The sequence below is a fragment of the Phallusia mammillata genome, chromosome 3 (assembly GCF_965637545.1).
Source record: "Phallusia mammillata chromosome 3, kaPhaMamm4.hap1.1, whole genome shotgun sequence".
Taxonomy (NCBI): Eukaryota; Metazoa; Chordata; class Ascidiacea; order Phlebobranchia; family Ascidiidae; genus Phallusia; species Phallusia mammillata.
In genome coordinates this window covers 3,334,390-3,356,080 of record NC_137254.1, presented here as the reverse complement: position 1 = coordinate 3,356,080, position 21,691 = coordinate 3,334,390, and the positions used below count along the sequence as shown (strand labels likewise).

The window sequence follows — 21,691 nt, the reverse complement described above, 5'->3', positions numbered from 1 at the left end:
ACATAACTTATATACACAAAACAAAGCAATAAAAGTTTTTTCTAGTTTTAAATAATCAACATCATTTAAACAAATCAGCCTGATTCAGCATTATTAAGAGATACATTAAACTTTTTATGATCACTTGAATGAGTTTGATAATTAGCTTGGCAGTCCGTATGCGTAGCTAACGCCTATGGTTTGAGGGAAAGCCCCTTACAAAAAACGTGAGCGTAATTAAACGCCAAAGACGCATTAATCAATTGACTTCTCATTAAATTCTGCCTGCAAACTGATTGCGCATTAATAAGCTAAATTTAATCAATGCCTATATATATAAAATATACCGCAACAACTAATGTGAATAAATTTCTATTTAATTTGGTTGCAACAAACAAAAAGTTATTGCTTGATAATTCAGTAAGTGAATATAAAGCTTATTTTTTTAAACACAAAAATTGTGTTTAGTATTATTTGCTGTTTTCGAATTACGGAACCTGAAAATCTTTCGGTCTGCGAGAAACCTTACCGCGGTCCCAACTGCACCTGTCCTTCTTCAATGTTCGAATGTGAATGTCACAAGTTTGGTCGGTGTAAACAACCAGGATGCATTAAAGATGTCCAGGGTAAACAACTGGTCGAATGACTGTGAAGATTGGTACGACGAATGTAATCATGTTTGTCAAGAAGGCTGGTTTCAGTGTGACTGTTTCAACACTACTTGTAAAGGCAAACGTAGCTGTATACCAGACAATCGCGTATGCAATAAAGAGATGGACTGTTTGGATGGCAGTGATGAATTTAACTGCTCTTGTCCAGCTAGTAAGTTCGAATGTGATTGTTACAAAACAATCAACTGCAGTGATGGCAATTTACATAACAGCTGTCTGCCAAAAAGTAAACAATGCAACGGAGTTGACGACTGTGAAGACCGGAGTGATGAGTTTTTTATAATGTCGAAAAAGTTACCTTTAGGATATAACAAAATTATGATAATAATTCTTTTATGTCATACTCTTATTATAAGGCTGTTTTGATTTTACAACAAATATGTTTCTTCTAACAAGTTGTTTATCCGATATATGTTAAATCAACATATTTACAGCTGATGTCAAAAGCTATTATATGTACACAGACAAGCATGCAGCGATTGGGAATTTAACTGTTTCATTGCTATCATTTTGTGATTATAAAATAGATTCTGATGTGCTGATTGCAAAAAAAAAACGGTTTAAAATGCACAACAATGTTTACAATTTTCCAGTGAAAAAGTTTAAGTAAAAATAGTAAATTAGTAACTTTTAATAAAAGTGTTAATGTAAAAAAGTAGGACCTTTATACAAAATGGGTAAATGCATTTCGAAGCAGAAGTGCGATGATAAGCAAAAAGAGGACGTGGTGCGTGGTGGATTTCGTGAGCCGGTGAGTTCGTGAATGGGTGTTTGCGTGCGTGAGTTCGTGAGTGGGTGTGAGTGGGTGTGAGTGGGTGTGAGTGGGTGTGAGTGGGTGTGAGTGGGTGTGAGTGGGTGAGTGGGTGTGTGGGTGAGTGGGTGAGTGGGTGAGTGGGTGAGTGGGTGAGTGGGTGAGTGGGTGAGTGGGTGAGTGGGTGAGTGGAACTATAACTTCAATTTGCAATTTTGTTGCCCTTTTGTTTTCTAGATGGTGGGTTGTCCAGCAGTTCAGCCACGCCAAGTAAGAATAATAAAAATAGTATTTACTACAATATATTCTTCTAAATAAATTTTAGTCAAAAATGGAGACCGCATTACTTCCGAAAATTTAACTATAATGCCACCAACTTTGTTTGAAATGTGTTTTTGAATCCCATTTAATAACCTAATATTTAGCAGGTACAAACAAACTAAATCAAAACTGTTAAATATCTTTGACACCAAGTTAAGCTCAAAATTAGTTTGTACAGATTTTCGATAAAGTTAAGATGAGAGAATTTAATCCAAACATTCCACCACCGCCACCTGTGAACCAATGTAAGTAGATGTGCCTTGAAAAATGTTGATGTCGTAGTTGGACACTATTTTTTTATGTCACCAAACAATCATTTCAGCCCGAGTTGCATTTGACAACTTCGATCCTAATGGAACCCCAGCAGAAGAACCATCACAAATGAATGGCGATGAAAGTCAAAACCCGGTTAATCAGTTGCAACCAGAACAAAACCAGCCTCGTAGCAACTAATGTTTGCCTAAATGTACATTAAAAATTATGCTTTTGCGTTTATTTGCCATAGGTTTAGAATATTGTTGGTCCTTTCCAATGCAGATGGATGAATTTGTAATACACTTTATTGTATTGGACTAATTACGATTTGGAAAAGCTTCTGTCATAAATGTGGTTAGGGGATGTGAAGATTAAACTCTCATTGTACGTAGAACTGTATGTTTTTGAACTATAAGGCATGTATCTATATAATATTCAATCAATATATGTTTCTTCCAACAAGTAGCTATTAATATCTTGATGCGTGGCTTTTAAACGAATTGTCTGAATTAAAAATCGCAAAATTTAAGTAATCAAGCTAAAAAATGTACAGCTTATCCGATAAGAGCGACTGTTGAAAGTACGATACCATATTTTCACTTCATTTTGAGAAGGTTTTACGTCACATCCTGGAAGTTGCGCGTCAAAGTGTGACATGACGTGGCCAATGTTTTGATTTTGTTTCTTGTGTGGCTGCATGTTTCTCGAGGTTAAATCTTCTACAGCACTTGTCTGCACTTCTATTTGTGCAAATTATCAGTTCTACTGTTACCAGGCAGAAAATAAATGTGCTTTTGTGAAGTTCAAGATATACTAACATATACAGCAGTTATAGAAAATGTAAACGAATATTTTATTATCCTAATGTTAAAAGCTATTACATGTATACAGACAGTCCTTGAAGGGCACAGGATTTAAACAGCATAATTGCTGACATTGAAACTTCGAAAATTCGATTTGTCTAAGTTGTTTATAACACTAAATACGACATCATGGACATTTTTTAGACACAAGATCAATATGGACCAATCTGCAAAGTGCTATAAACTAGGGGTTTTAGATATTTAACAAGGTTTAGAAGATAACAATCAAATCATTTGCAATACTAAAGCAAGTATATAATTCAAATATGACACCCTTTGTACACAGTGGGTGAATGTGTTCGAAGTTGGATAAAAGAAGACGATATATATAATTAAACATGTGACTTTTTTGCCAAAGATAAAAAAAACTTTCAAACCATTTCCAATTGTGTTTAAACGTTACCTGAGAATTGAAGACTTTTTTATTCTACATCTGACTGTTTTATCATCAGTGACTTGACAAGTCACTTTGTGTAAACGTAAGTATTAGGGAAACAATACATATTGCGCAGTAAATTCATTCTTTCACTTTTCAGCGGACTTTGTTACACAACGAACAGAACTTTTCCTACCGATTTGCTTGAATCGTTCTAAAACAAAACTTAAACGTTTTCTATGCAAAATTTATTCAAAAAAACAATTATATTGTGTTATAGTTTACATGAGTGAGTTTCTAGCAAATTGTTTAAAATCTAAACATTCTTGTCTGATTTGATTCATCGAAAAAGCTTTGAATACAACAATGTCACATGAAGAAATGAAGCATTCACCACATACAAATGAAGTAAGTACGATTAATGCGAAATGAAACATGTGTTTATCGTGCTAAGTGGTAACATGTGTTTATGGATCTTTAAAGTAGTTTAATATAAACATCACAGTTTGTCAGCGCTGTCATGTGTATCAGTTTTGCTTTTGTTCTTAGAATCGAATTGTTTTAAATCCAATGTTTTTCAGAATCTGACTTCTCCACTACATCTACAGCCATCACCACCTCCATTATATTCACAACCAATACCAACACCACCGCCATTGCCATCGCAGTCATATTTACAAGCAATGCCAGCACCACGGGCACCAGGCAATGCATATCCCAACGGTACAACTTTCAGATGTGGTAATACATTGCTATACATGTCCAAGGTAATTATGTACAGGCAAGAACTATTTCATTCATAATCCTTTCATAATTTAAAATATAACTATGAATTTTAGAACACTATATAGAGAACTGTTCATAAGTTATATTGTAGGGTTGCCATTCGTCCGGATTTTCCCTGACATGTCCGGGAATTTAGTGTTTAAATCTGTGTCAGGGAGAAATGGTAAAATGTACTTAAAAGTCCGGAATTCAAGAAAAAATATTTGTATATATTATAAAATTAATGTACCAACGGATAAAGTTTCTAGTAGATAGCTACAACCGCGTCCATACCATGAAACGATAAGAGGTAAACTGGCGGCGCGTAGGTTAATGTACCTGTTACTGTTTAATGTGTGTGCGCGCGTAACAATACCTGTTTGTTACTAGATGTTTAACAATACGCGTTAAATACACAAATAAAAATCCGCGTTTCAAGAAAACACAGCATTCGAAGCTACATGAGAACGTGGAAAATTTCATTTTTAACTGTGTACCTAATATGCAGGGAACTAACAAACAACTAAAAGTCATTTTTACAGTGGAATTTTTGCAGTGGAACATTTTTACAGTGGCATTTTTCTTCAAATTTAAAATGCTTCTTGTGACTCCCATCGTTTAATTTTTTTGGTTAAAAAAAACTTGACTAAACAGAAGCGCGAGCAGAAAGTTAATTGACAAGGATCAGAGTATCGTATGTAACGTTTTCTCTTGTCGCTGTCCGTGTGACTTCCCAATATTCTAATTTATTCCGGAATAGAAGTGTTTGGATCGCAAAAATGATCAACGCAGCGGTTCTCAGACTGGGGTCCGCGGTCCTTTAGGGCATTTTGCGGGGACCTCGAAAAGGTGGAAGTAATTCTATAACCTTATTTGGCGTCAGTTTGTGCAACTGGATAAGTTGAAATCAAAGTTCAAGTGAGAATCGACCGTCCCCATTGTTAAACAACAGGCTTTATTGCATGACAATTGACAACTAACAAAATGCAATTGTTCGCGCACAATTGTAATGTTTTTTGTTCTGTCTGTGATGTCAGATTTGGATCCTTGTTATGCGCAATTTTGTATAACTAGCTAAAATCCTGCAATCAACTTTCGTTTTTCTGAAATACACACTCAGACGTACGTCAACCCATTTAGACTTAAAGTTTGAGAAAAACTGGGTTCACGCAACTGAGAATTTTGTCAGGGATTGTATTTCATAAAATATGGCAACCCTATTATATTGTGAAAATAACGGTCTTAATAAACGTAAAAAACAACATGCTTAAGTGTTCAAACGTTTCGGTAAATGCTCATGCTATCATCAGCGATATGAAGGCCACATGAGTTACACACTTATTGCTGTAAAAAAGCATGTCACTATTTGACGTTTATTTGGCCGTTATTTTCATCATTAAACTATAAATTTATTTGCAATTCGTAACAAATACGGGTTCTAGCAAACTAAATAGTTGCTAATTGGGCAAAAAATGTTAAAAAAGAAATACGTTTTGTTTATAAGTTTGCATATAAAGAGGAATCAGTCATACCGCCCCCACCTTTCGGACCACCAGCAAATGAACCAGCTCAAATGGATGTTAATACGAATAAAAACCCAAACAACCATCTGCAACCAGAACAAAACCGACCTGATGGTACATAATACTTAAATGTGGTGAACATCTACAAATACGGACATGACATTTATTGTGAATTTGCCAGAGATTTCGATTAGTTGCATGATTTTGTGATATTGCATATTGTTGTATCTAAATATACTACATCATTTTCGGTGACAGCATTTGACAACTTTGACCCCAACGGAATCCCAGACCAACCAGGGCAATTGGATGGCAATGAGCATCAAATCTCATCAGAATATATACAACATTTAGCGACACAGGTTAGATAATTAGTAAGATAAACATTTATTTACTGAAATGAACTGGTGTCAGCAAATAATATCTTTAGGTTCGATTTTTTCAGACCGTCTTTGAAATATTATGTAATACTTGCAGGCTAGCAGTTTCTAATGAAAGGTGTGCTACATATGCTATACCCCTTTTTAAGATATAACATCTCGTTTCGACATGCTATATATCAACGAGCGAATTAATGTATTGCATTTATTGACAAAACATATTGGCATACGTCACTATTATATACCAATTGTTTTGCAATTTTGTTGATCTTTTGTTTCACAGCATCTGCCTTGTCCACCTGTTCAGCCATACCAAGTAACTGCGTGACTGCGTGACTGCGTGACTGCGTGACTGCGTGACTGCGTGACTGCGTGACTGCGTGACTGCGTGACTGCGTGACTGCGTGACTGCGTGACTGCGTGACTGCGTGACTGCGTGACTGCGTGACTGCGTGACTGCGTGACTGCGTGACTGCGTGACTGCGTGACTGCGTGACTGCGTGACTGCGTGACTGCGTGACTGCGAAAATACTTTCGAGTTGGATTGCAAAGTCGTCGTAAGTGAACTATAAACTTCCGTTTTCAATATTGATGTTATTTTGTTTCATAGAGACGGGGCTCTGCAGCAGTTCAGCCACCCCAAGTAAGAATAATAAAAGTAGTATTTAGTAAAATAATACAATATACTTAGGAACTCTACATACGGACTTGAAAAGTAATTTAATCACAAACCCAAGTGCCAAGGTACTGGTGTATATAGAATACATCACGCAGACGTTTTAACAATCTCTGTTGTCATCATCAGTGCGGGTACCAACTACAATCATGGTACTTCAAATTAGAGCAGAATTTGAATATATTTATCTCCAACTGCATCTACATCTCAATCATGCAAATCGATTTCTCTTGAAACAAAAGCTGATGAGTCTGTACAGTCGGTACATAGGTTATTTCTTTCGTGAGCGAAAGCAGCTGCTTTGTCTGATGAAGAACGGGATGCCCTGCACTTACTGCAAGCGGACAAGAGTATTGTCATCAGTAAACGAAGTAGTTTTAATGAATCGTACTGACTATGTTTCGAAATTGATGGACATTCTTGCAAACAAGAAGTTCCAACCCTGCTCGTCAGATGAAAAGAGAGGTTGTTGAAACGTCTTCGCAATGTATTCTATATACACCAGTTCCTTGCACTTGCGTTGATGATTAAATTACAATGTATTTTTCAAAATAATTTTTAGTCAAAAATGAGGACTGCATTACGCATTACAGGAAATTTAACTTCATGGCATCAACTTTGTTTGAAATGTGTTTTTGAGTTCGAGTTAATAAGTTAATATTCAGCACGAACAAACTTACAAAATCAAAACTGTTAAATATCTTTGACAACAAGTTAAGCTCAAAATTATTTTGTATAGATTTTCGATAAAGTTAAGATGAGAGAATTTAATCCAAACATTCCACCACCGCCACCTGTAAACCAATGTGAGTAGATTTACTTTGAAAAATATTGATGTCGTAGTTGGACACTATTTTTTATGTAACCAAACAATCATCATTTCAGCCCGAGTTGCATTTGACAACTTCGACCCTGGTGCACCCCCAGCAGAAGAACCATCACAAATAGATGGCGATGATGGTCGAAACCCGGATAATCAGTTGCAAACAGAACAAAACCAGCCTCATGAGAACTAATGCTTGCCTAAATGTACATAAAAAACTATGCTTTTGCGTTTATTTGCCAAAGGTTTAGAATACTGTTGGTCTTTTCCAATGCAGATGGATGAAATTGTAATACACCTTATTGTATTAACCTAATTACGATTTGGAAAAGCTTCTGTCATAAATGTGGTTAGGGGATGTAAAGAATAAACTCTCATTGCACGTAGAACGGTATGTTTTTGAACTATAAGGCATGTATCAAATAATATTCAATCAATATATGTTTCTTTCAACAAGTAGCTATTAATATCATGATGCGTGGCTTTCAAACTTTCCGTCTGAAATAAAAATCGCAAAATTTAAGTAATCAAGCTATGCAAAATGTACAGCTTATCCGATAAGAGCGTCTGATGAAAGTACGATACCATATTTGCACTTCATTTTGAGAAGGTTTTACGTCACATCCTGGAAGTTGTGCGTCAAAGTGTGACATGAGTGGCCAATGTATTGATTTTGTTTCTTGTGCGTCTGCATGTTTCTCGTGGTTAAATCCTCTACAGCACTTGTCTAGACTTCTATATGGGCAAATTATCAGTTCTACAGAGACCAGATAGAAAATAAATGTGCGTCTTAAAAGTTCAGAATGAACTGAGGTGTTATATGAGATGGCTACGAAATTTCATATTGCTAATGTTGAAACCTATTACATGTATACAGACGTACTTGAAGGGCACGAACTTTTGCCTGTATAATTGCTGGCCTTTCAAGTTTCTAATGTTTCTTCAAAAACTCTATTTACGAAGTTGTGTAAAACAATAAATAAGTTTCGACATCATGAACATTTTTTGCACAAGACCAGTATAGAACAATGTGTTAAGTGTTATGAACATGGGGTTTAGATATTTAACAAGGTTTAGAAGTTAACAATCAAATCATTTGCAATACTAAAGCAAGTATATTATTTAAATATGACACCCTTTGTACACAATGGGTGAATGTGTTCGAAGTTGGATAAAAGAAGACGACATATATAATTAAACATGTGACTTGTTGCCAAAGATGAAAAAACTTTCAAACCATTTCTAATTGTGTTTAAATGTTATCTGAGAATTGAAGACTTATTTATTCTACATCTGACTGTTTTATCATCAGTGACTTGACAAGTCACTTTGTGTAAACGTAAGTATTAGGGAAACAATACATATTGCGCAGTAAATTCATTTTTTCACTTTTCAGCGGACTTTGTTACACAACGAACAGAACTTTTCCTACCGGTTTGCTTGAATCGTTCTAACACAAAACTTAAACGTTTTCTATGCAAAATTTATTCAAAAAAACAATTATATTGTGTTATAGTTTACATGAGTGAGTTTCTAGCAAATTGTTTAAAATCTAAACATTCTTGTCTGATTTGATTCATCGAAGAAGTTTTGAATACAACAATGGCACAGGAAGAAATGAAGCATTCACTACATACAAATGAAGTAAGTAGGACTAATGCGAAATGAAACATGTGTTTATCCTGCTAAGTGGTAACATGTGTTTATGTTTATGTTTTTAGATCTTTAAAGTAGATTAATATAAACATTACAGTTTGTCAGCGCTGCCCTAAATATTAGTTTTGCTTTGTTGCTTAGAATCAAATGTTTTTCAGAATCTGACGTCTCCACCACATCTACAGCCATCACCACCACCATTATATTCACAACCAATACCAACACCACCTCCATTGCCTGCGCAGTCATATTTACAATCTATTCCAGCACCACGGGCACCAGGCAATGCATCTCCCAAGGATACAACTATCATATGTGGTAATACATTGCTATACATGTCCAAGGTAATTATGTACAGGCAAGAACTATTTCATTCATAATCCTTTCATAATTTAAAATATAACTATGAATTTTAGAACACTATATAGAGATCTGTTCATAAGTTATATTGTAGGGTTGCCATTCGTCCGGATTTTCCCTGACATGTCCGGGAATTTAGTGTTTAAATCTGTGTCAGGGAGAAATGGTAAAATGTACTTAAAAGTCCGGAATTCAAGAAAAAATATTTGTATATATTATAAAATTAATGTACCAACGGATAAAGTTTCTAGTAGATAGCTACAACCGCGTCCATACCATGAAACGATAAGAGGTAAACTGGCGGCGCGCAGGTTAATGTACCTGTTACTGTTTGTTGTGTGTGCGCGCGCGTAACAATACCTGTTTGTTACTAGATGTTTAACAATACGCGTTAAATACACAAATAAAAATCCGCGTTTCAAGAAAACACAGCATTCGAAGCTACATGAGAACGTGGAAAATTTCATTTTTAACTGTGTACCTAATATGCAGGGAACTAACAAACAACTAAAAGTCATTTTTACAGTGGCATTTTTGCAGTGGAACATTTTTACAGTGGCATTTTTCTTCAAATTTAAAAAGCTTCCTGTGACTCCCATCGTTTAATTTTTTTGGTTAAAAAAAACTTGACTAAACAGAAGCGCGAGCAGAAAGTTAATTGACAAGGATCAGAGTATCGTATGTAACGTTTTCTCGTGTCGCTGTCCGGGTGACATCCCAATATTCTAATTTATTCCGGAAAAGAAGTGTTTGGATCGCAAAAATGATCAACGCAGCGGTTCTCAGACTGGGGTCCGCGGTCCTTTAGGGCATTTTGCGGGGACCTCGAAAAGGTGGAAGTAATTCTATAACCTTATTTGGCGTCAGTTTGTGCAACTGGATAAGTTGAAATCAAAGTTCAAGTGAGAATCGACCGTCTCCATTGTTAAACAACAGGCTTTATTGCATGACAATTGACAACTAACAAAATGCAATTGTTCGCGCACAATTGTAATGTTTTTTTGTTCTGTCTGTGATGTCAGATTTGGATCCTTGTTATGCGCAATTTTGTATAACTAGCTAAAATCCTGCAATCAACTTTCGTTTTTCTGAAATACACACTCAGACTTACGTCAAGACATTTAGACTTAAAGTTTGAGAAAAACTGGGTTCACGCAACTGAGATAAATTTTGTCAGGCATTGTGTTTCATATAATATGGCAACCCTATTATATTGTGAAAATAACGGTCTTAATAAACGTAAAAAACAACATGCTTAAGTGTTCAAACGTTTCGGTAAATGCTCATGCTATCATCAGCGATATGAAGGCCACATGAGTTACACACTTATTGCTGTAAAAAAGCATGTCACTATTTGACGTTTATTTGGCCGTTATTTTCATCATTAAACTATAAATTTATTTGCAATTCGTAACAAATACGGGTTCTAGCAAACTAAATATTTGCTAATTTGGCAAAAAATGTTAAAAAAGGAATAAGTTCTGTTTACATTTTTGACAAGTTTGCATACAAAGAGGAATCAGTCATACCACCACCACCTTTCGGACCACCAGCAAATGAACCAGTTCAAATGGATGTTAATACGAATAAAAACCCAAACAATCATCTGCAACCAGAACAAAACCGACCTGTTGGTACATAATACTTAAATGTGGTGAACATCTACCAATACGGACATGACATTTATTGTGAATTTGCCAGAGGTTTCGATTATTTGCATGATTTTGTGATATTGCATATTGTTGTATCTAAATATACTACATCATTATCGGTGACAGCATTTGACAACTTTGACCCAAACGGAATCCCAGACCAACCAGGGCAATTGGATGACAATGAACATCAAATCTCATCAGATTATATACAACATTCACCGACGCAGGTTAGATAATTAGTAAGATAAACATTTATTTTCTGAAATGAACTGGTGTTAGCAATTAATATCTTTAGGTTCGATTTTTTCAGACCGTCTTTGAAATGTTATGTAATACTTGCAGGCTATAAACTGTGTAGTATATTATAAATCACGAGTCCAGAGACTCAGTACGACAGATGGAGACAACAGTCGCATATAATAACAGACTGAAAACTTTGACAAGTCTGAAGTCGTCCACCTATACGACTTCAGACTTGTCAAAACTTGCAGGCTAGCATTAAACTTCATTACCTAGTTTCTAATGAAAGGCGTGCTACATCTGCTACATCCCTTTTTTAAGATATAACACCTCGTTTCGACGTGCTATAAAACAACGAGCGAACTAATGAATGGCATTTATTAACAAAACGTATTGGCATACGTCACTATTATATACCAATTGTTTTGCAATTTTGTTGATCTTTTGTTTCACAGCATCTGCCTTGTCCACCAGTTCAGCCATACCAAGTAAGAATAATATTTGAGAAAATATGATTCGAAGAATAATACTTAAGTATTTAAAAATAATAAAAGTAATTTTTAGTCGATGAAAACCGAATAACTTTAGAAAATATTCTCCATTCCATCAACTTTGTTTAAATTGTGTTTTTGAATGCCCGTTAATAACTTATTGTTCAGCAGGTGCAAACAAACAAAACTGTTACAAATCTATGACACTAAATTAGGCTCAAAATTATTTTGTACAGATTTTCAGAAGGGTTCAGATGAGAGAATTTAATCCGAACATTCCACCACCGCCCCCACCACCTGTAAACCAATGTAAGTAGATTTTCTTTAAAAACTATTGCTATCGTCTTTAAATATTATATTTTAAGTCACCAAATAATCATTTCAGCTCGAATTGCATTTGACAACTTCGACCCTGGTGCACCCCCAGCAGAAGAACCAGCACATGCGGATACCGAGGAGGGTCGGAACCCGGTTAATCAGTTGCAAACAGAACAAAACCAGCCTCGTACAAACTAATGCTTGCCTAAATGTACATTAAAACTATGCTTTTGCGTTTATTTGCCAAAGGTTTAGAATATTGTTGGCCCTTTCCAATGCAGATGGATGAATTTGTAATACACCTTATTGTATTAACCTTATTACTATTTGGAAAAACTTCTGTCACGATTTGGAAAAGCTTCTGTCATAAATGTGGCTAGGGGATGTGGAAATTAAACTATCATTGGACGTAGAACTGTATGTTTTTGAGATATAATGCATGTATTTATAAAATATTTAATCAATATATGTTTCTAGTAGCTATTAATATATTTTAGTAATCTAAGTAATCAAGCTATAAACCATGCAAAATGTACAGCTTATCTGACAAGAGCGATTGTTGAAAGTACGACACCATATTTACACTTCATTTTGAGAAGGTTTTACGTCACATCCTGGAAGTTGCGCGTCAAAGTGTGACATGACGTGGCCAATGTTTTGATTTTGTTTCTTGTGCGTCTGCATGTTTCTCGTGGTTAAATCCTCTACAGCACTTGTCTACACTTCTATATGTGCAAATTATCAGTTCTACGGAGACCAGGTAGAAAATAAATGTGCGTTTTAAAAGTTCAGGATAAACTGAGAAGTTATATGAAATTTCATATTGGTAATGTTGAAAGCTATTACATGTATACAGACGTACTTGAAGGGCACGGACTTTTGCCTGTATAATTGCTGGCCCTTCAAGTTTCTAAAGTTCCTTCAAAAACTCTATTTACGAAGTTGTGTAAAACAATAAATAAGTTACGACATCATGAAAATTTTTTGCACAAGACCAGTGTAGAACAATGTGTTAAGTGTTATGAACATGGGGTATAGATATTTAACAAGGTTTAGAAGTTAACAACCAAATCATTTGCAAGTATATTATTTAAATATGACACCCTTTGTACACAGTGGTTAAATGTGTTCGAAGTTGGATAAAAGAGGACGATATATATAATTAAACAGGTGACTTTTTTGCCAAAGATGAAAAAACTTTCAAACCATTTCTAATTGTGTTTAAATGTTATCTGAGAATTGAAGACTTATTTATTCTACATCTGACTGTTTTATCATCAGTGACTTGACAAGTCACTTTGTGTAAACGTAAGTATTAGGGAAACAATACATATTGCGCAGTAAATTCATTCTTTCACTTTTCAGCGGACTTTGTTACACAACGAACAGAACTTTTCCTACCGGTTTGCTTGAATCGTTCTAAAACAAAACTTAAACGTTTTCTATGCAAAATTTATTCAAAAAAACAATTATATTGTGTTATAGTTTGCATGAGTGAGTTTCTAGCAAATTGTTTAAAATCTAAACATTCTTGTCTGATTTGATTCATCGAAGAAGTTTTGAATACAACAATGTCACATGAAGAAATGAAGCATTCACTACATACAAATGAAGTAAGTAGGACTAATGCGAAATTAAACATGTGTTTATCCTGCTAAGTGGTAACATGTGTTTATGTTTATGTTTTTAGATCTTTAAAGTAGATTAATATAAACATTACAGTTTGTCAGCGCTGCCCTAAATATTAGTTTTGCTTTGTTGCTTAGAATCAAATGTTTTTCAGAATCTGACGTCTCCACCACATCTACAGCCATCACCACCACCATTATATTCACAACCAATACCAACACCACCTCCATTGCCTGCGCAGTCATATTTACAATCTATTCCAGCACCACGGGCACCAGGCAATGCATCTCCCAAGGGTACAACTATCATATGTGGTAATACATTGCTATACATGTCCAAGGTAATTATGTACAGGCAAGAACTATTTCATTCATAATCCTTTCATAATTTAAAATATAACTATGAATTTTAGAACACTATATAGAGAACTGTTCATAAGTTATATTGTAGGGTTGCCATTCGTCCGGATTTTCCCTGACATGTCCGGGAATTTAGTGTTTAAATCTGTGTCAGGGAGAAATGGTAAAATGTACTTAAAAGTCCGGAATTCAAGAAAAAATATTTGTATATATTATAAAATTAATGTACCAACGGATAAAGTTTCTAGTAGATAGCTACAACCGCGTCCATACCATGAAACGATAAGAGGTAAACTGGCGGCGCGTAGGTTAATGTACCTGTTACTGTTTAATGTGTGTGCGCGCGTAACAATACCTGTTTGTTACTAGATGTTTAACAATACGCGTTAAATACACAAATAAAAATCCGCGTTTCAAGAAAACACAGCATTCGAACCTACATGAGAACGTGGAAAATTTCATTTTTAACTGTGTACCTAATATGCAGGGAACTAACAAACAACTAAAAGTCATTTTTACAGTGGAATTTTTGCAGTGGAACATTTTTACAGTGGCATTTTTCTTCAAATTTAAAATGCTTCTTGTGACTCCCATCGTTTAATTTTTTTGGTTAAAAAAAACTTGACTAAACAGAAGCGCGAGCAGAAAGTTAATTGACAAGGATCAGAGGATCGTATGTAACGTTTTCTCTTGTCGCTGTCCGTGTGACTTCCCAATATTCTAATTTATTCCGGAATAGAAGTGTTTGGATCGCAAAAATGATCAACGCAGCGGTTCTCAGACTGGGGTCCGCGGTCCTTTAGGGCATTTTGCGGGGACCTCGAAAAGGTGAAAGTAATTCTATAACCTTATTTGGCGTCAGTTTGTGCAACTGGATAAGTTGAAATCAAAGTTCAAGTGAGAATCGACCGTCGCCATTGTTAAACAACAGGCTTTATTGCATGACAATTGACAACTAACAAAATGCAATTGTTCGCGCACAATTGTAATGTTTTTTGTTCTGTCTGTGATGTCAGATTTGGATCCTTGTTATGCGCAATTTTGTATAACTAGCTAAAATCCTGCAATCAACTTTCGTTTTTCTGAAATACACACTCAGACGTACGTCAACCCATTTAGACTTAAAGTTTGAGAAAAACTGGGTTCACGCAACTGAGAATTTTGTCAGGGATTGTATTTCATAAAATATGGCAACCCTATTATATTGTGAAAATAACGGTCTTAATAAACGTAAAAAACAACATGCTTAAGTGTTCAAACGTTTCGGTAAATGCTCATGCTATCATCAGCGATATGAAGGCCACATGAGTTACACACTTATTGCTGTAAAAAAGCATGTCACTATTTGACGTTTATTTGGCCGTTATTTTCATCATTAAACTATAAATTTATTTGCAATTCGTAACAAATACGGGTTCTAGCAAACTAAATAGTTGCTAATTGGGCAAAAAATGTTAAAAAAGAAATACGTTTTGTTTATAAGTTTGCATATAAAGAGGAATCAGTCATACCGCCCCCACCTTTCGGACCACCAGCAAATGAACCAGCTCAAATGGATGTTAATACGAATAAAAACCCAAACAGCCATCTGCAACCAGAACAAAACCGACCTGATGGTACATAATACTTAAATGTGGTGAACATCTACAAATACGGACATGACATTTATTGTGAATTTGCCAGAGATTTCGATTAGTTGCATGATTTTGTGATATTGCATATTGTTGTATCTAAATATACTACATGATTTTCGGTGACAGCATTTGACAACTTTGACCCCAACGGAATCCCAGACCAACCAGGGCAATTGGATGGCAATGAGCATCAAATCTCATCAGAATATATACAACATTTAGCGACACAGGTTAGATAATTAGTAAGATAAACATTTATTTACTGAAATGAACTGGTGTCAGCAAATAATATCTTTAGGTTCGATTTTTTCAGACCGTCTTTGAAATATTAGGTAATACTTGCAGGCTAGCAGTTTCTAATGAAAGGTGTGCTACATATGCTATACCCCTTTTTAAGATATAACATCTCGTTTCGACATGCTATATAACAACGAGCGAATTAATGTATTGCATTTATTGACAAAACATATTGGCATACGTCACTATTATATACCAATTGTTTTGCAATTTTGTTGATCTTTTGTTTCACAGCATCTGCCTTGTCCACCTGTTCAGCCATACCAAGTAAGAATAATATTTGAGAAAATATGATTCGAAGAATAATACTTAAGTAATTAAAATTAATAAAAGTAATTTTTAGTCGATGAAGACCGAATTACTTCAGAAAATATTCTCCATTCCATCAACTTTGTTTAAAATGTGTTGTTGAATCCCAGATAATAACTTAATGTTTAGCAGATATAAACAAACGAAAGTAAAACTGTTACAAATCTATGACACTAGGTTAAGCTCAGATTTTTTTTCAAAGATTTTCAATAAGGTTAAAATGAGAGAATTTAATCCAAACATTCCACCACCGCCCCCACCACCTGTAAACCAATGTAAGTAGATTTTCTTTAAAAACTATTGCTATCGTCTTTGGACACTATTTTTGATGTAACCAAACAATCATTTCAGCCCGAGTTGCATTTGACAACTTCGACCCTGGTGCACCTCCAGCAGAAGAAGTAGCACATGCGGATACCGATGACGGTCGAAACCCGGTTAATCAGTTGCAAACAGAACGAAACTAGCCTCCTAGCAACTAATGCTTGCCTAAATGTACATTTAAAAACCATGATTTTTCGTTTCTTTGTCATAGGCTTAGACTACAGTTGATACCTTAACTGAAACAGTTCATTAGTTTGTATTATTACTACTTGAAAAAGCTCTTATTGTGATAAATGTAGCAAGGGTATGTGGAGAATTACCTTTCATTTCATATACAAGTGTATGTTTTTAACATGTAATGTATGTATCTGTGTCTACTCAACAAATAGGTTTTTCTAACAAGTGGTTTATCCGGTCAGAACGCCTGTTAAAAATACCACCAACTTCTTTTTTTCTTTTGCGGTTTTGCTACGTCACATCCTGGAAGCAGAGTGCCAAAATGTGACGTGACACAATAAGTTATTGTCATAGATATTTAACAGTAGAACTGTTAAATATCTATGACAATAACTTAAAGTCAAAATTATTTTGTATAGATTTTCGATAAAATTGGATGAGAGAATTTAATCCAAACATCTCAACACCACCACCTGCAAACGAACGAAGGTAGATTTTTTTTTGAACGACTATTGCTGTCGTCGTTGGACACTATTATGTTAGCAAACAATCATTTTAGCACGAGTTGCGTTAGACAACTTCGACCCTAATGGAATCCCAGCAGAAGAACTAGCACATGCGGATGGCGATGAGGGTCGAAACCCGTACAACCAGTTGCAACAAGAACGAAACCAGCCTCGTACCAACTAAACGTAAATTAAAAAATCACCATACTTTTTTTTTATTTGCCGTAGACTTAGAATACTGATGGTTCCTTCAATAACGCTATTGGAATAGTTTGGAATACACCTTTGTTGTCTTAATCACTATTTGGCAAAGCTTCAGTTGTGATAAATTTGGCAAGAGAATGTGGAGATTAAACTCTCACTTACGTAGAACTGTATGTATTTGACATGTAATGCATGTATCTAGGTCAGTGGTTCCCAACCTTTTTGACCTTGCGGCACCCTGTCAGAGAGAGAAATAGTTTGCGGCACCTGGGCAAAACTGGATCGATTTTATGAGGTTTCTGTATTTCAAATAACTGTATGAAACAACACAGAATGAGTTGTACAGTACAGCGCGCGTAAGTGTATTCATTCAAAAATCAGTGAAATTTGGGCTTCGCTTCTTGCACAAAGTCCATTAATATGTGAAGGCACATTCCATGAAGCCACGCATTTCTTCCTCGACTATAAGTTCTCGTTTTATAGATTTATGTTCGTTAATACCAGTTGTGTCCAAACTTTTTTTAACGGGTGTCAAATTTTACCAGGTAAAGACGCCTGCGGGCCAAAGTTTTTTTCAGAATTAAGACACAAATGTGAGGGCAATATATAGTTTGAAAGTCCTTGTATATATTGTAGCGACCTCACTACCGTGTTTGCTTATGCGCATCGAAGCGTGCTATTTGGCTTTTTTATCGCCATTGCCCCTTTATAAACGTCGATTTTCGCGTTGCTCTGCCAACACGTTTCTAACACGACTCGAGCATGGAGCCGCCACTCAATAAAGTGACCCACGACTCTCAAACGTACTTCATGGAACAAGGTCATGGAACACGCTGTCTGTCTCAAGTTTCCCACGTGTTCGCTAACTGAGTCACGTGGTTTGCTTCAAGCTCTGTTCCAGATTGTGGCAAGTAGAACAAAGTTTCTTCAACTCGATTCAGCAATGGAACTTCATTTCAGCACACTGGAACAAGCTACAGCAGTGTTACTAATTTTCATGTTGGAACGACCTCTGCAACAGATACGTATCAAGTACGACGCCGACTTCAATCATTTGCAATTTCCTGGCACAAACAAGCAGCGCGACCCCTGCACGTGCCCCTGGACATTTGATCTGCTTGAACGGCAGCCTGTAACAGTTGAGTACAACGCACAGGCACAACGTTTGCTTCAATTGATTGATCTACACGGCACGACCGTGCAGCGCGACTTCTGCACTTTGTTTTGCCCGGTGAAGATCCGACTAATCTTCATTATTTGCTCTGCTACGTTACGTCATCCCGCAGTGCCCCAGCAACACATGCAGCGCGCCTCCCGAATAAGCCTTCCGAACACACATCTTCGGACATTAAAAACCAACCCGGTTTTGGGTTGAAATCCTCGCTCCGCCCCGAAATCCTAACGAGATTAATGGTCGTTGATTCCCTAAATTTTAGGACTTACGTTAATGTTTTTAGATCACGGATTTAAAGCACAGATTAATGCAAGAAGGCAGTTTATCAGTGGTGTCATGTATTAGTTTTGCTTTGTTGATTAGAATACAAATGTTTAAAATAAAATATTGTTTTTTCAGAATCGGACTTCACCACCACATCTGCAAAAAACAACACCATCATCGGAACCACATCTGCCACCATCACATTTGCAACCACATCTACAACCTACACCACCATCACATATACACCCATCTGGTTCGGAATTGTACATTGGCTAAGCTGTGCAAACAAACAAGCAAAGAATTTATCCCAGTTACTCGTAGTGCGACAAGACGATCTGCAACGTTATCCCGGGTAGTGAAAAGTCTGAGAACACGAAGTCAAATTATAAGCTCAGTTTGGAAACGTGCAGCATTCGTGAGTTGCTCTACCGACATGTAAATATTTCGATCGGCGAACATCGGATACGTGCCCCGGTGGATATGGGTATGTCGGTAACTGAAATTTGCAAGCGCGTGTGGGACACGCTGCACTCAAGCAAAGCTTGTCTGTCGTCTATCCCGAAAACTGTTAGATTGCCTAATGTTGATGGTGGTAAACTACATATGAACTGACAATGTAACTTGACGATTGAAGCCGACAACCTTATAGACAAGTCTTTGGTATACGTGACCCGTAACTTCGAAGAAGATTGCATACTCGGTTTAGATTTCCTACAGCCCAACCACTTTAACTCTAATTATGGTTTGTCAATCGAAAAACTCGTGTTTTCCCAAAGGGTGGCTCCCTAACGTGAGGGCGGTGCAACCATGATCCGGCAGCCTTGTTTCGCCGGTGTTTAGATAGTTGCTCTTTTCTTGTGTGAACTTCGGATAAGTGCGACTTGAGCCCAATTTTGTTGCAAGTTCACCTGTGTATTTTAGCTCGTCTTTGATGACAAGTTCTGAAGACAGATTCGCTTATTCGCCTCTGTGTTAGCGAAAGCATTAAGGGTAGCTTGCAGTCCATTTGCTGGTTTCACCGGCTAGTCGTTAGAGCAGCGTCCTGAACCTTAGGCGCAGAAACAATAGCGCTACAAGAGCTAATACTTCACGCAACGGTACGACAGACTCTGCAAATATTTTTTTGCAATAGGCTAATGTTGTCTTAAGCTCTTATCATGAATCATGTCAACACTAAGCCTGATTGACTGGCGTTTAAAGGGCAAGTAAGTTAGCACTAGAACAGCTCAGTCATTCTGTGCTAGAACAACTAAGTGCAGGTCTTAATAACCAAAGGTAGACGAGGCCTTTTATCAAAAGTTGTCAGATCAGCAATTGTCGTTTAATGTAATGGATATATTAAGGGCTTGATCACGTTTTTGTTTAAAGCAGGTAAATCTTGTTAACTAGATTTTAGACATCACGTGTGCAAACAGGCAATAAGCATGCCAGTATAATTGTTAGGAAGGACTAATTTGATTTAGCTAATTAAGCCTTTAGGCAACTGTCAAAAATCTGTCTTAGCCTTTACGCAACTGTCAACAAATAAATCCAAATAGCATTGAAATAAATAGGTGCATCACTAAGTATCTCTGACCTTTTTTGAATGAGTTATAAGGCTAAGCAAAATCGCAATAAGCCAACACTAAAAGTGTGTTGTCGGTCAAGCCGCCGATTTCCTAAAATACCACAGCACCTATGTCTCTTGATTTTGGGTTTAAAACTTCTTTTAAAACTAAAACAGTTTAATAGATTAAGTCAGTTAGGTAAAGTCATTTGGTAGCTCAAATGTATAAAGCATTAATAGAATCGCAAAAATGATTATTTTGCTTTCAGTCGTCAGTTAACAGTATTTGACTTGTCTTGTTTTAAAATTACTATGGGTTGGTGTGTTTCGAAACTATCGGCGAAAAAGAAAAACTCAAAGTATAGAATGGAGATGCCTGAAACAGGTAAGGCGTGGTGTTTATTGTTAACGCAATAAAAGTCAAGTGTACCGGACATAATTTATTTAAATATCTGTGCAGACTGTATCTGCACCAATCACCGCACTTCGTCTCCAACGCAACACTAATTTCTCCCTTGCGAACAGAAAAGTGTTACAGTAAATAGTGGTAAACTTACGAAATTTTGGATGTGTGCAAATGTACGTAATCCTGATTACTTTTAGATGAATGACGAGATAATGACTACAGTAAATACACAAACAGTAAATCTGATTAATTTAACAAAAAAAAAAACATGTCCAAACATTTGACTTGAGGAAGTCATTATCTCGTCATTCATCTAAAAGTTATCAGGACTACGTACATTTGCACACATCCAAAATTTCGTACCAGTCTGTTGGGAATCCAGGTTAAATTCAATAAAATTTGACAAAACTGTGACTGTTTTGTCACTTTCAAAATACGTTTAGCATTAATGTAAGATTAGGTGTAAATCAATTGACATTTTTTCCGATCGCCCACACTTATTTTTGCAAACATTTAAAACAAAGTTTTATAAAGCTTTTGTGCCAAATGTATTTTTATTCCGACGTTTCGACGTCCTATGTAGGTCGTCTTCATCGGGGTAAATAACACTGAATGCAACTAGTACAGTGCATGATAAATCACGCGGTATCACAAGGCCGGCGTACTGATTTCAATATGGCGTCTGTTGTGGCCCGGGAGCCTGACTGCAGGAAAAGACTATTTCTTGAGTAATGGAATATTCACCAACGGGGCAACACA

General features: G+C 36.2%; 1 protein-coding gene and 1 long non-coding RNA gene across 2 annotated transcripts; both read left to right on the top strand.

Annotated features, from left to right (window-relative positions):
• The first annotated feature begins 12,024 nt into the window (after positions 1–12,024).
• On the top strand, positions 12,025–12,994 carry LOC145219998 (uncharacterized). The gene is made up of 2 exons (XR_013857935.1): positions 12,025–12,094; positions 12,171–12,994. It is a non-coding gene; the product is annotated as an uncharacterized LOC145219998 (long non-coding RNA).
• A 5,342-nt stretch (positions 12,995–18,336) lies between these two features.
• On the top strand, positions 18,337–19,715 carry LOC145219136 (uncharacterized). Its single transcript, XM_080086522.1, has 2 exons — positions 18,337–18,680; positions 19,116–19,715. The coding sequence occupies exons 1-2, from the start codon at positions 18,366–18,368 to the stop codon at positions 19,254–19,256; spliced, it is 456 nt and encodes a 151-aa protein (XP_079942648.1). The 5' UTR covers positions 18,337–18,365; the 3' UTR covers positions 19,257–19,715.
• Positions 19,716–21,691: the final 1,976 nt, after the last annotated feature.

What these genes read in the sequence shown, in the direction of transcription:
- LOC145219136 (XM_080086522.1), top strand. Translation starts at nt 18,366, where the DNA reads ATGGAACACGCTGTCTGTCTCAAGTTTCCCACGTGTTCGCTAACTGAG. An exon ending in TTGAACGGCAGCCTGTAACA is followed by an intron (nt 18,681 to 19,115) that starts GTTGAGTACAAC and finishes TTGTTTTTTCAG; the next exon opens with AATCGGACTTCACCACCACA.